At 51.0% G+C, this 14269-nt stretch overlaps 1 protein-coding gene across 9 annotated transcripts in view; it reads left to right on the top strand.

The window, feature by feature from the left end:
* ADARB1 (adenosine deaminase RNA specific B1) overlaps nucleotides 1–14269 on the top strand; it is a 114332-nt gene that overhangs the window by 38253 nt on the left and 61810 nt on the right. For 5 of the 9 annotated variants that reach the window (XM_060100363.1, XM_060100362.1, XM_060100370.1 and 2 more), the window contains exon 1: nucleotides 10986–11076. The exons of 1 other annotated variant lie outside the window; for it this stretch is intronic. In XM_060100363.1, the coding sequence (XP_059956346.1) occupies nucleotides 11070–11076 (7 nt within the window). In that variant the 5' untranslated portion in view covers nucleotides 10986–11069. Of the gene's footprint in view, nucleotides 1–10985; nucleotides 11077–12355; nucleotides 12572–14269 lie in introns of those variants that run through there. 3 more of the 9 variants (XM_060100365.1, XM_060100364.1, XM_060100368.1) reach the window with 2 other exon arrangements.

The raw sequence follows: 14269 nt of genomic DNA, 5'->3' as shown, positions 1-14269 counted from the left end.
TTATAAAAGAACTCTGGTGCTTTAACAGGTGTTTAAAGGTCATTTTAACTAAATATTAATCTTCTTACATGCGGCCCAGCCTTTGAGCAAGAGTGAAGTTACACGTTCCCTCTTCCTCTCTGCTCTCCCCAGAGGTGAGCAGTTGATGGTGTGCGTCTTCTCCCTCTGCTTTCACGGCCTTCTTATCTTTACCCCTGTCACTTTGCCTCACTTCTGTTCACGTGGGGAACCAGCAAGCAGTGCCTCTCTAGTTCTTGGCTTTTATGGGTTATATTTTTAGATTTATATTGACAAAACTTAAAACATTTATAGTCTGTTTCTCATTTATCAGTAGGCTCTCTGTGCTTTTTCTACAGCTTTAGTCCAGAAATGTTAACGTAAGGAAAGCAAAGTGTATAGTATTATGATAATATAAATATATTTTACTGCAGAGCCAAATAGCTTGACTGGAGAAGGCAGAAAACGTAATTCTGCATCACCAAGCTCTTGCCCAGGAAAGAGGACGTGCGGACGGAGCCTCCTGATTTCTTTTTGGGCTTTGGTGCTACCTGTGGCTGCTTCAGTTGCTGTGGTTTTTCACATCCCATGATGTTTGTTTCTTAAATTCCGTTTTTGTTTTGCTGGAGCACCTCCTTAATCCACTTCTTTTTTTTTTTTAAATAGATCTTTATTGGGGTATAATTGCTTCACAATACTGTGTTCGTTTCTGTTGCACACCAAAGTGAATCAGCCATACGCATACATATGTCCCCATATCCCCTCCCTCTTGAGCCTCCCTCCCCCCCTCCTTATCCCACCCCTCTAGGTCATTGCAAAGCAGCGAGCTGATCTCCCTGTGCTATGCTGCTGCTTCCCACCAGACAACAATTTGACGTTTGGTAGTGTACGTATGTCAGTGCTACTCTCACTTCACCCCAGCTTAATCCACTTCTTTATGGAACGCATGGCTGAGAGACTTCTCGGGTTCCTGCAGGCAGTGTTCAAACATGTGGTTTATTTGTTCCCATACTTGATTGGTAATTTGGCTGCGTCTAGAATTCTCGGTTCCTACAATTTTCCCTTGGAACTCAGAAAGTATGCTCTAGTGTTTTTCAGAGTCTGGTGTTGCTAGTGAGAAGTCAGATGGCAGCTCGATCCTCGTTCTTTTGCAGGTAGATCTCTCCTGCTCTCTCCTTCTCTCCCTGCCCGTGGCCTCCAGTGCTGATTATTTGACTTAGAATTACTCTTCGCCCTGATCCATTTCTCTTCCGGGTCCAAGTGACCATACTTGGACCCCCCCCCGACCTTGGAAACCTCAGACTGTCTTTGGAGAGTGTTCTCAAGTTGTGGCCCGGGAGTCATAGCCCTGCCCTTGGCTCCTTGCTCTTGGGAAGCCCCGCCCTGCTGTCTTGCACGCGGCTCCTTCCACTCCGCGAGTCAGCCTGGGTCCGCCTGCTTTCCGCCGTGACCGCCGTCCCAGCTTCCGGGGCTGCAAGCCCCCTTTGTAATTTTTCAGCACTATTACGACTCCTTCATGGCCAGGAAGTACCTCTTCTGACCTTTCAACGGGGCCTTGGGAAGAAAGGAAGGAAGATGTGGACTTTGTCACTACTTACAATTAAAAGTCTTTAGATCCCTGTTAGTGGCAAGGTTCTGTGCCTGTGAACATCTTGAAAGGGGGGGTTTCTTTCCACTGGAAAAATGGCTCAACATTATCAAAGAATTGGGAAGAAATTCAATGAGCCAGTTCCAGTAAATTTGTCAGCAGCATATATAAATCTTTTAAGAAACGGTTTGTACTTGTACTTGTCATTTTGTATTATGTAAGAGTGCCCCATAAACTTAAAAATAGCTGGGTAATTTTGTTACACTTACCTCGATGGTGTGTTGCAAGTTAGTTAAATTTCATGTACTGGGAGTCAGCACATTGCCAATAAAGGAGACATCTCTACCTCATTGTGCCCCTGCAATTCGGAGGGGTTCTGTGCATGTGTTTTGCAGTAAAGTTGGAGATGATTTATGATACTGGTTAAGTTTAGTTTTTGAAAAATTCTCGTTCCAAAAAGCTGACAAAATTTTCATCCCTGTGTATACAAACAACCCATATTAAACCTATGTGAAATGATCAAACAAAGCTAAAGTTATAACGATAAAAATAACAATAGTAGCCATTGAAATCCATGGTAAGTTAAAGCTGTCATCGAAAATGAAGTGTTCTTCCTGACGTGGGGCGTGTGGCCCTCTGCGGGCGCCTGTGCTGGGTGTGGGGACCACACTTCTGTCTGCACATTCGGGGACGCCCCAGGTGTGAGTTGGGAATTACAAATTGGAGTGCTCCTTAGTAATTCACTTTATAGGTTACCATCAACTGATACTGGAAAAAGAAAGGCTCTGCTGTTTTGTTGGTTAAGTGCCAAAGAGGGGACTGGGCTTGGGGTCAGTCACAGCCAGTGCTTAGATCCTCGCCCGAAACAGGATGCAGGCCAGGGGCGCTTTGGGCATCTGACTGAAGCCCTGTCCATTTTCACTGGGAAGATGTACCTGGACACACAGACACACCATTTTGTGTCTAATTTCCACTGCACCCCTGCTCTAGGAACAGGTGCGGAGCAGCCTTCTCCCTCCGCCCAGCGCCCACCGGGAGGCCGTCCCACGTGTGGAAGACAGGACAGAGGCTACACGGCCGGCTGGCTGTCACCCCGCCTCACCCTGTGGCTCTTCTCACAATTTCCTGACGGACGCCCTGGGATCTTCTGAGGACACCGAGCCCCGTCACCCTTCCTCCTCCCCAGGGAAGAAAGCGGGGGGCGGGGGCTTTTATGTGCTTGGCCTTTATTTTCATGATTGGCAGAAATACTGTTTTTCATCCTCCCAGCTTCCTTATTTCCTCTCTCCTTGTTTTCAGTTCTCTTCCACGGTGGGGTGTGGTTTTTGAGCAGGGTACCAGGTCCATCACACTGATGGACACTGAGGGAAATGCCAGTTTGGGTGACTGAGGAGTCCGAGTGAAAGCGCTCTCGAGTAGAAATGTCACTGGCGATGTGGAATATTGATTTACTTTCAAACTTCAGCCAACCACCCCTTCTTGGTCTGGACACGTCGAACTTGGTTGTGACGTGCTCTTTTCCGTACGTGCGTGGGTTTGAATTTGCTCATATTTTGGTTACGGTTTTTGTGTCTCTGTTTGTAAGAGAAGTTGGCAGGAGTTTTTAATTCCTGCAACATCCTTGATGGGTTTCCAGCCAAGGTCACAGTGGCTGTGAGGAGAGTCAGGAAGCATGGCCTCCTCTCCCTCCTCTGAGGGTCTGTGAGGTTCACAGCGCCTGTTCCCACCTTTCTTCTTTCCCGCTACTCTCTCTCTGCGACCCTCCCCACCTCCTCCTTCTGAGATGGACCCTCGTGTGGCGCTGCTGGCAGGGGCCCGAGGTGCCGTTCGAGACGTCTTGGCTTTTCTCACCGTGGAAGGGGACCCGCCCCCTCCCCTCCCACCGGTGGGGGTCTTACCGTCCCTCCCGGGCCCGGGCCTCCTGCTCTCTGGGGTCTAAGCTTATAATAGTTACTTTCATTTAGTTACCCAGGGAGGTTCCTTCCTTCTAAGGACCTGCCCTTTTCTCCTCTCCGTTCCCTAACCAAAGGGCATTTTCTGGTTAAAAACTTATATTTAGTTCATCTTATGTAAGAACAAGGAGACAGATTTGAGAACCTTCTATCAAAAATGATTAAAGGTTTTTTCCTATTTAGACAGCTCATCTCCTTGCAATGGATAACAGAATATATTAATTTTCAGTATTTGATAAATAACCTTACCGAATACTTTAAAAATTATAACATTACTTAAGAAATACAGAGATCACATGTGTTTGGATTTTAGTTAAGAGCGTTTGAGAACGTGTTGGTTTGACGTGAATCTGATCGAAGTGTGGCTGGTGGATGTCCCGAGTTTATGTGACGCAGGATGTGACGGCAGAAGCTGGCGCTGTTGTCACCCAGGGACACACGTCCTTAGGGAAGTTTCCGCGTTACTGGTATTTTTAGACCTTGAAGTGTATGGTCGGTCTCAGCGCTCCCCCGCCCGGGGCCACTGCCCCTAACATCTCTCCTCACCTGCTGTGGCCTGTGCGGGTCTCGGGTCCTTGTTCTTTCGGTTACAGGAAGCCCCCTGAGTGTTCCTTTGCATTTAATTCTTCCTGTCACTCTCCTTTGTGTACTTGGCTCCTGCCTTTCAGTCTGGAGGGCTTTTCGTTTTCTCCAGCTGTTCTCTTCATGATCCAGTCCAGGTTTCTGGGGGGAGGTGGGCGGGGCCGTCGTGGTGGGTTTCCTGGCCTCTGTGGGCAGCGGCTGCGGCCCTAGGGCGGGCGGGCATCCTCTGGGCCAGGCCCCCCTCGTCTGCTGCTCTGGGTCCTCCTCACGTTTCTCTTGGTCCTGTGCTTTGTCGGCTGGGATGGGGGAGTCTAGGCCGGCATGCCTTTGGGCTCCCCTTGGCAAAGACCCCTCGTCTGCTCACCCACTGGCCTGGCTGGTTTGTCCGGAAGGGAACAGGAGCCGAGGACAGGGAGGGCTCAGAGCACCTGTCCCTCCCCATCTGCTGCACCTGCCGTCCTGGAAACTCAGGCAGTCCCCGCTGTGCCCGGGACTGAGTCGCTCCTTTTCTGTGCTGGGGGACGCCGGTGCTGCCTTCATTGTGTGTCAGATGGTCCTGGGCCTGAGCGCGGGAGAGGCAGGGGGAGGCTGTGCTCTGGGCGCTGCGGGGACAGCGCCCTGCTCGCCCGCTCTGTTCCCGCCTCTGTCTCTGTTCCCCTCTCCCCTTCTCTCTGTGACTCTCTGTCCCTCTCTCTGTGTGTCTGTGTTTCTCCCTCTCTTTGTCTCTGTCTCTCTCTCCCCCACCCCACCCCTGCTTTCTTCCTGTGGAGACGCAGGGCTCATTCCTTCTGGTGGGAACATTGGGTTTCTCTAAAAACCATCAGAAAACAATAAAATATAGAGAGAGATAGGGAGAAGTCTCCCACCTATTTAACGAATTGTTTTAATGTTTGCAACACGCGTTAATTTCCCATGAAGTATTTGACTGCTGAAAGTTTGAAAAAATAACATGTCCTTCAGGTCATAAAAATATTTCCAGTAATGTTAACCAATTCACTTCAAAAAATAGGAAGAGGGGTTTTAAAATTCAGAACAAAGTAGTCTTTTTTATTTTATTTATTTATTTTAACATCTTTATTGGAGTATAATTGCTTTACAATGGTGTGTTAGTTTCTGCTATATAACAAAGTGAATCAGCTATACATATACATATGTCCACATATCTCTTCCCTCTTGCATCTCCCTCCCTCCCACCCTCCCTATCCCACCCCTCTAGGTGGTCACAAAGCACCTAGCTGATCTCCCAAAGTAGTCTCTTTTAAAAACAGCTTTTTTTGAGGTGCGGTTGACACGTGTCCAGACCCTGTACCCTGTACCCTGTAACGTGTACAGCTGGATGAGTCTCGAGACCCCGTGGGAGCACCGCCCTGTGAAGGTCACGAGCACGACCCCACTTGGCCACTTCCTGCCACAGTGGATCCTTTGCACCTTCCGGAGTTGACGTGGATGGGTCAGGCAGCACGTCCCTTTTTGGTCTGGCTTGTTTTACTCGGCGTGATGACTCAGAGACCCAGCCACGTTGTTGCAGTGCTTCATTCCAAAGGAATCTTGCTTACGAGGGGAAGTAACATTATTCTTATTTGCTCAGAGCCTGGAATGTCTTTAATTCACTAAGTAGAACAAATGACAAGTCCATTTTGGTTGGTCTGTTAAGCCCAAAATGCAGGGGAAATAAAAGGTTGGTAAACTGAGGTGCTGGGCTTCCCTGGTGGCGCAGTGGTTGAGAGTCCGTCTGCCAATGCAGGGGACACGGGTTCGTGCCCCGGTCCGGGAGGATCCCACATGCCGCGGAGCGGCTGGGCCCGTGAGCCATGGCCGCTGAGCCTGCGCGTCCGGAGCCTGTGCTCCACAACGGGAGAGGCCACAACAGTGAGAGGCCCGCGTACCGCAAAAAAAAAAAAAAAAAAAAAAAAAAAACTGAGGTGCTGTTGGGAGGTACCAAGGTCACGTGAGAAACGTGTTTGGTTGAGCCTTCAGGACGAGGTGGATCCAGTGTTCTCGACCTGGACCCGGTCCCATTGACTCACACCAAAGTGGACCCTGCGCGGGAGCAGTGACATGTGTGGTTCTCGGATGTCACAGAACAAAATGTGCCGTGCAGAGCAGTTCCTAAATGGACTTTATTTATTTAGACTGCGCTGCACGGCTTGCAGGATCTCAGTTCCCCAACCAGGGTTTGAACCCGGGCCCTGGCAGTGAACTCACCCAGTCCTAGTCACTGGCCTGCCAGGGAATTCCAAATGGAGTTTAAAGCATACAAAAAAGATGAAATCAGGGGCTTCCCTGGTGGCGCCGTGGTTAAGAATCCGCCTGCCAATGCAGGCGATGCGGGTTCAAGCCCTGGTCTGGAAAGATCCCACATGCTGCGGAGCACCTGAGCCCATGTGCCACAACTACTGAGCCTGTGAGCCACAACTACTGAAGCCCGCACGCCTAGAGCCCATGCTCCGCAGAAAGAGAAGCCACCTCATTGAGAAGCCAGCGCATTGCAATGAAGACCCAACGCAGCCAAAAATAAATAAATAAATTTTTAAAAAAGATTAAATCAAACCAAGACCTCTGGACTAGACTACCATTTTCCTTGGGCATTTCTTTCTTCATAGAAGTATCAGAGGAACTGAGGACCAGTGCCCCCCTCCCTGCCCCGTTGATCAAGCCCTGACTGCGTGATGTTTGTCTAATGGCGGTTCCCCTTCCTTGGGATTTGTACTGATTATTTGAACGTTCTTGTATTTAAGTGTTCATTGCAGTTTTACCATGTGAAGCTTTCACTTCTCTCCATAGTAGTTCACATACTAGGATTGACTTTATTCTTATGAAATCTCAGCCAGGAAAGGTTTTGTCCCTGTTGAAGCTGAAATATCAATGACCACAGTTAATGTACTTCAGAGGTTTTCATAGTTCAGAACAATTGAAAAACACCCATCTTCTAAAATTTCCTGTTTTGTTTTGATTTTCTCACCCTGGTTATTGAACAGCCTCTCTGCCCCTTTGAAGGAACCAGCATCCTTGCAGTCACTCCGGCTTCGTTTCCCTCCTCCCCCCGCAGGCCTCATTCCCAAGGCCTGTCCGTTGCACCTCTGACGTTAGACACCTCTGACGTTTTCCATCTCTGTAACCCCTCTGTCCCCTAACTGTCCCAGCCTCACCCTCTGGCCTTTGCCCACAGAGCTGTCAGCGTGATCTTTCTGAAAACACAGCCTGGATTCCTCGTTCTCGTGCCAACTTCTCCTGAGAGGCCTCCCCTCTCCGTCTCGCCAAAAGCATCTTGATGGACTCCGCCTGCTTTCTGTGTCAGCTGAGGGGCATCGGTGCCCTCCCCGCCCTGGCTCCGTGTCTCGGGCCCCACCTGCAGCCTCCCTTCCCGGTGCCCGTCCGCTCGCCATCCTTCTTGGGTGGGTACCTGTTCACAGGACGAGTTACGCACTTAAAACAGTGGCCGCCGTCAGTGATGAGGAGAGGCAGCTCCTTGTCTCGGTGTCCCTCGGGTGGTCGTTCACCTGTTCACTTGCCTTGAGCATAGCAGGCCTTGTACCTTGAATAATCGGTGTCTCTGCACATCGGAGAATCTGCTTTGTTTATTTTAACTGCACGCTCACGTAACAGGTTTACACAGCTCCAAGGTAGAAAATGAGAGCGCTTGTTTTGTGGCAGAGTTAAGCCCTAATTTCCAGTCTCATTAAATTATAACGATAAATATCACTTTAAAAGGAAATGCAGTTGCTTCATTTAATCAATGTGATTATCGGGCACAGCAATCCATCGAGTGCTGAGTGAGGCATTTATCTTAATACAACTAGTTCTGGACTTACAGTTAGTACTAGGCGCGCTAAATCTTACGTGACCCCTGTTTTATAATCATCGCTGTGGCATCTGAACTCCTCTTGTCAGCAGAGAGGTGGCTGGAACCCGCCGTAGAAACCCCTCCAGCCTAACTAATTTGGGGTCACGCTGCTGTCAGAGGAGGGTATCCCGAGCCAGGCTCAGTCACCAGGAGAAGACTCCAGAAGGTGGTGGTGCCTGAACGTCTCAGGGCCGGAGGCCACGGAGCCACCAGCTGGCGGGGCTCCTCTGTGTGTCCCACCCCACCTCCACCCCGTTTGGGGGTTTAAGGGTGTCCCGTGCCCTGCCCGTTTCCTGTGGTGCATCCAGGCAAACGAGACGGGGCAGGATCCTGACTCAGCCCTGCTTCACCAGCTGGCCTCTTCCCCCCAGAGCCCGGCTCCCCAGGCTCCTCTCCTTTCCCCACAGGGCCTTTCTTCTTCTCTTCTGCAGGAAATAGGAAACCTCTAGCTGCCTCTCCTGGCTTTGCTCACGTCTTGCCACCACAGCCCTCTTTGCTACCGCAGGTGGTTGGCTGGTTGCCGCTGCCACTGGCTTCGTCTGGTTCGTTGTATGGCAGCTGCAGTTGGCCCTGGAGCAACGTGGGTGTGAACCGCTCGGACTTCGCTCTGCAGTCGGTTCTACGGTGCTGCGCGACCTGCGGACGCAGAGGACCCGCGGGTACTGAGGGGCCGCGCGTGGATGTGGCAGCCCAGCCTGACTGCGGGCGGGCAGTGCCCCTCGCCCGCGTGGTTCCCGGGTTGGCTGTGCTGGGCTCCGTCATTATCGATGGTGTTCCTGGACACTGTGGGCACTGCAGGCGTGGATTGTTTTCTGTGCCTGGTTGTTGTCTCAAGCTTCCGTGTTGTGAGCTGTGTGGTTCCTGCAGAAGAGTGCAGGTGTAAGAGAGTAGTTCTGATGACACGTCCATGCAGCCGCCCCCCGGGTTAAAAACAGCGTTGTGTCTCCATCTCCTTGACCACGGCCCCGCCCTCCCTGTCCATATGGCCGCTGTCCTGTGTTTCAGAGTAACACTGTCCTTGCCGTTCTTTTTAGTTTACCACGGAGCGTGCACCCCTCAGCATCCAGCTTAGCTGCGCCTGTGATCGAGCTTCACACACGGAGTCGTGGGTATATTCTCTTATGTCTCTTGATTTATTAACGTGGTGGATTATTACATTCGTTGATTTTCATGCACGCGGTCATTTTCGTGTTCCCAGCACAAATCCAACTTGATCATGCTGCATCAGCCTTTTAAAATATTGTTGGATTGCGTTTGCTGACGTTTTGTTGAGGATTTTTACACCTGTCTTCAGGCGTGAGTTTGGCCCATACTTTTTCTTCATCTTCTTCACAGATGTGTTCCTGTTGAATGCTGGGTGGGCATTTCTGGAGAAGCCATCTAGGCGTGGAGTGTGCTTTGTACAATTTTTCTTTCTTGATTCTAATTCTTTGATGTTGGTAGTTTAGTCAGATTTTCTGTTTCTTCCTGAGTCAGCTCTGATGAGTTGCATTTTTCTTGGAATTTGCTCATTTTGCCTCAGTTTACCAGATTTTTGGAATAAAGTTCCTAGTACCCTCTTACTCTACGTTAGTGCTGTCAGGGTTTGCAGTGATGGTTCCATTTCGGTGGTCTCTTCCTGCCTACCTTACGCACCCCAAAACTTGGGGGCTGAGAACAGTCACGGTTTTGTTGTGCTCTTGATGTCGTGGGTCAGGGATTTGGCGGCGTGTGAGGGAATGGCCTGTTTGTGCTCCACGGTGACTGGGACCTCAGCTGGGGTCACCCAAATGGCTGGAGGGGACCGTGGGTCTGGAGGGGGCCGTGTTGTCTGGAGCGTGTTGACTCGACCTGGAGAGGCCAGGTCACCGCTCGCAGAGCCAGGGTGTTGGCCCAGGGCCCTGCTCCGAAGCCGCCCTTACGGCCCTGCAGTCCCCCCGGGAGCATGGCCGTCTCCATCGCCCCGTTCCAGGACTTTGTATTTAAAGGTCTCAGTTGACAAACTCCTCTGTGTGTCCGAGTGCAGCTCTGCACCTCTTGTCGTGCTGCTCCTGCCGGGTTTTCCTGGCTCTGTTTTAGTCTGTGGACTTCCGCTTTGTGAAGCTCCTGGAATGGCACTTCACCCCTTGGTGGTTCGCACTTGGTCCTTCCTCTTTCTCCTTGGAGTGCGGGGGGTCGTGTCCCAGCTGCTGCGACCCACTCCCACCTGCCGCGGAAGTGGGCACCGAGGCAGCGCCCCTCTACTGTCTTGCCCTGGGCGTGGAGGTGGGCCGCCGGGTGGTGATGGGGTGGGTGACGCTGTGGGTGGGTGACGGGAGGAGCCCAGCACAGACGTCATTTGGATATCAGTTTGTTTTTCGAAAAGAAAATAGATCTGTCCCATGTTCAGGTTCTGTAGGTGTTTTAGCGTGTTGCGGTTGTGCTGCTGGTCGGCGGGGAGATAACGTGGAGATGCAGATGCAGGGCTGGCCTCAGCTCCTGAGCCTGGGCGGGAGGGGGCAGGGAGAAGGCCGAATGTGCAGCCCTGGGTCTGTCTGCACTCACACGCGTGCACAGGCCCGTGCGTGTCATGTTCCCTTTTTCAGAAGATAGGTCCATACAGGACTGCCTGAGGCACCCCGCTCCTTAGCGCGTGGGTCGGTGCTCATTTGCGTTGGCACGTCCGCCAGCAGAGATCCGGTGGTGCGTGTCACGTGTGCGTCTGTCTTCCTGTCGTCGCGAGGGTGAAGTCGTGATTGATCATTGGGTATCTGCTTTAAAAATCCTAAGAGTACAGTAAAAGTAAGTGAAACATGTTTAGGAGAGGGCTTTTTTTTTTTGCCTGTGCTGTGTGGCCTGCAGGATCATCTCCCAAGGAGAGGACTTTTAATTAACAATATTTATTATTAGAGTTAGCTCCTGCACTGGTGAAAAAGCTTTACTATTGAGTTAAATTAATGCAAAGTAATGGAATGCTTCTGTTACAGAGGGAAGGCTTTCAGGTTGGGCACAGAGAGCTGGAGAGGGGCCTGAAGGAAGCGCGCCAACCAGACGCCACAGGGCCTGAAGGAAGCGCGCCAACCAGACGCCACACTTAGACCCTCTCAGCCCCACCTGCACCAAAGGGCCGAGGAAACAAACACGTTGAATGCGAGGTAAGAGCAGCTCTGCTAACATTTGACTAACAGGAGTGCCTCTGGCTTGCCGTCAACCATTAGTTAAGCCTTTGGCTTGCCGTTTAAAATGCGTGTGATGGGCTAGCTTCCAGCAGAGACGGTTTGTTACCGTCCCTGCGGTCTCTCGGCCGGTGCTCTGCTGCCCCCCAGCGGCCGGCGCGGTCCCTGCAGAGGGGACGCCACGCTGGATTTGCTGTAAAGCCTTTGCTGCAAATTATTTTCCTTGAGGTGATTAAAAGAAAATTTCGTTAGTACTTATTTTTGTGACTATTACATGATTCAGCGTCTGCTTTTGAGAGGAGTTGAGACAGGTGTTAAAATCCCGCTAGTGTGATGTAAGGTTAATTTGCGGCCTGCAGAAGGTCTAGCGTTGAACTTTGAAGGAGGTTTTTTCTCGGGGAGGAAGTATACGAAGTGGCCGCCAGAGGCTGCTGAGTGCAGAAGGAGCGTGTTCTGTGTACGTTCACTCCCTCGGTGGGGGCTGAGGAGTGTCTGCCACATCACAGCACCCTCTGGGCCTGGGGGACGTTGGACGGGGCAGACGTGGAGCCCACGGGGTCGGGTGGGGGAGGAGAGGTGCGCCTGGAAAGGCCCCACCTGCCATTGCTGTGTCTGTGAACGTCAAGAATGTCAGGCACCTGGTTCCCAGGGAGACCTTTAAAAGAGGTTTTGCTTACTCTTCGACTGATGCTTTTTTTCTTTTTTTTTTTTTTTGGCACATGGGGAGGGCAAAACCAAGGTTACTTTTACCACTGCTTGTGCCAGAGGGGTGGAGTTTTATGTTCAACCACAGCTCATCTTTCAGCTCGATTAGTGATGTAAAATCAGTTTCTCTGTAGCTGGAGTTTATTGAGAGACGGCGAGAATCCCAGAGTGAGACATGCTTTAGTGCTGCAAGTGAAGTGTGATTTATGGCCACCTACATCCAAGGTGCCATAGATGTAAACTGCCTCATTAATTCTACTGTTTAAGTGAAATAGAAAGTGTTTTTTTATGTAATGTAAGCATGCACCGGAGAAGCGAGTTATTTATGCTCCTTTGCACAAGTAAATTGTCCTTGAAGGCATAGAAAAAATAACCAAGGACAAAAGGTGGCATCTGAAGCAGAACGGAGGGCTGGGAATGATCAGATACCACAACATCGTGAATCATGTCTCCTACCGATTCTGTGCTGATAGATGTTAGTTGCAGAACAGACATTTTGTATTTGTTTCATAAAATGAGAGCTAATTCTGGCAACAGTAATCTGATGTATTAGTCTTTTTTTCAGAGTGGTTTGAAAAAGAAAAAAAAAAAAAAAACCATGGAAGTGGCCAGAAAAAGTCTCTACTGGTGGAAGCGCTCCTGTCAGTAGCCTCATTTGCCATCTGACGGTGACGCTGGAGGGAGCCTGTATTTTTAGTTTCAGGCACAGTTGCTGCTTTTGCCTCTCATGCTCCTTAAAAAGATTGAAGTTGCTTCTTGTGTCTTACAGGTGAGAACATCTTCCGAGGTTGGGGCATCTCGGGGGTTGCGCTGTGGAACCTCTGCAGCATTTACTCAGCTGCACACATTTGAGGGAGGCCCAGGGCAGCCCTGAGTCTGCTCAGATGCTGAGGCTTTTCCTTGGTGTGTCTCACTGCCACCAACCCCAGTATTCTGCTTATAACAAATACTGATTAACTCCCCTTTTTATTCTGAAATGAAATCATAGAAGGTACCACTTTATATAATTATAACCGTATTCAAATGTATTAAAAGAGAAATTAAGAATGTACCACGAAATAATTGTCGTGTTGACATGTGAATGCCGGGCACCGCCGCTCTCAGGAGGACCCTGTGCACGCACGCCTGTAAATGCAGAGACGCAGACGCTGCATGGGTGACACAGACCGAGGGTGTAGACCTGAGTGGAATGGTGTTCGGCTCATGGATTCATTCTTGGAGAAGCGCGATGCAGTGCTCCCTGCTTTTCGCTTGGCAGTTACACTTCTGGATGGTTGGGTGTGTTGAAAGTTGATTATATATGAAACGGGTCTTGAGTAACCATGAACCTCTTTGTCGCCTGCATGTTAGTGCTTCAGGCAGGACAGTTCTTTGTTTCTGGGACAGTCCTGCTGTCCCACACACTCCCTCTCCCTGCATGGTGCCAGAGTGCCCCAGACCGGCGACGACCAGACCAGGTCCACACGTGGCCACCACCGCCATGCCCCGCGGCCACTGACAGAAGGCTTGGCCGAGAGGAGAATGTGGCAGGGAGGGGCTGTCAGGGACAGGGTGACGTCGAGGTCCTCACAGGCCTGCAGGGTGTCCTGAAGGCTGGAGCAGTCAGTCGTGGGCCGGGGAGGAGCCCCCTGCAGCGTGAGGTGTGGGCCCCCGCGAGTGCAAGCGACTCCAGGGCTCGAGGTGGGGAGAGCCCCGAGGTGGGGAGAGGCATCGCTGCAGGGACACCCAGTGCTTATGCATGGGGCTGAGTCCTTACACGGGGGCAAAAACTTTACATTTTTCCCCTTTAATGTGATTTACTGGCTAACATAACCTATTTAACACAGATGACACTTCAGTTTATAAACGTTCCTGAAGGTCAGTGAAATCAAACGAAGCTTGGCTGAGAACGAAGAGTGATTCTCAGTGAGTTTCTGGCGCGGGTCACTGCCACTGAGAAAGTGTCCTTGTGTCGTCCGGACTGACTGATCGGTGTCAGCTCCGCAAAGCGCGTCCAGGAAGACGCGCCCCTGGTTGTGAGGTCACGGGTCTGCAGCAGTGCTCAAGAAAGATGTGTGTTGCGTCCCCGACTCTTTCATTCACCCAGCAAATAGGCGCCTTGCATCTGTGGGCAGGCACTGACCGAGGCCCTCGGGACCAGGCTGGGGCCGGCCGGCAACGCCGCTGATGCTGGTGGGAGCGGAGAAGAGTCACTGTTGCTCCAGGCAGCGTCGGCCGTGAGGGGGACCCTCAGGACAGGGGTAGGGACCTCTCCCAGGGGGTGGTGTCGCAGAGAGGACCCTGGAGGGACCCTCACACGCCTTCTCTCCACACCCCTGCCCGAGGGTGGCTGCAAGCAAAACAGTGCACAGTTAACCTCAAAAGTATGACTCTAGTGAATAAAAATTCAATTGCCTTTGCAGTGTTGGATGCAGAGTAGTATCTGTTGCTCTTAGTAGTTGGTTGCTGATTTTCTTGTAGCTGTTTT

This window comes from Mesoplodon densirostris, chromosome 5, assembly GCF_025265405.1.
Source record: "Mesoplodon densirostris isolate mMesDen1 chromosome 5, mMesDen1 primary haplotype, whole genome shotgun sequence".
NCBI lineage: Eukaryota > Metazoa > Chordata > Mammalia > Artiodactyla > Ziphiidae > Mesoplodon > Mesoplodon densirostris.
This window is presented reverse-complemented; position numbering and strand designations above follow the sequence as displayed.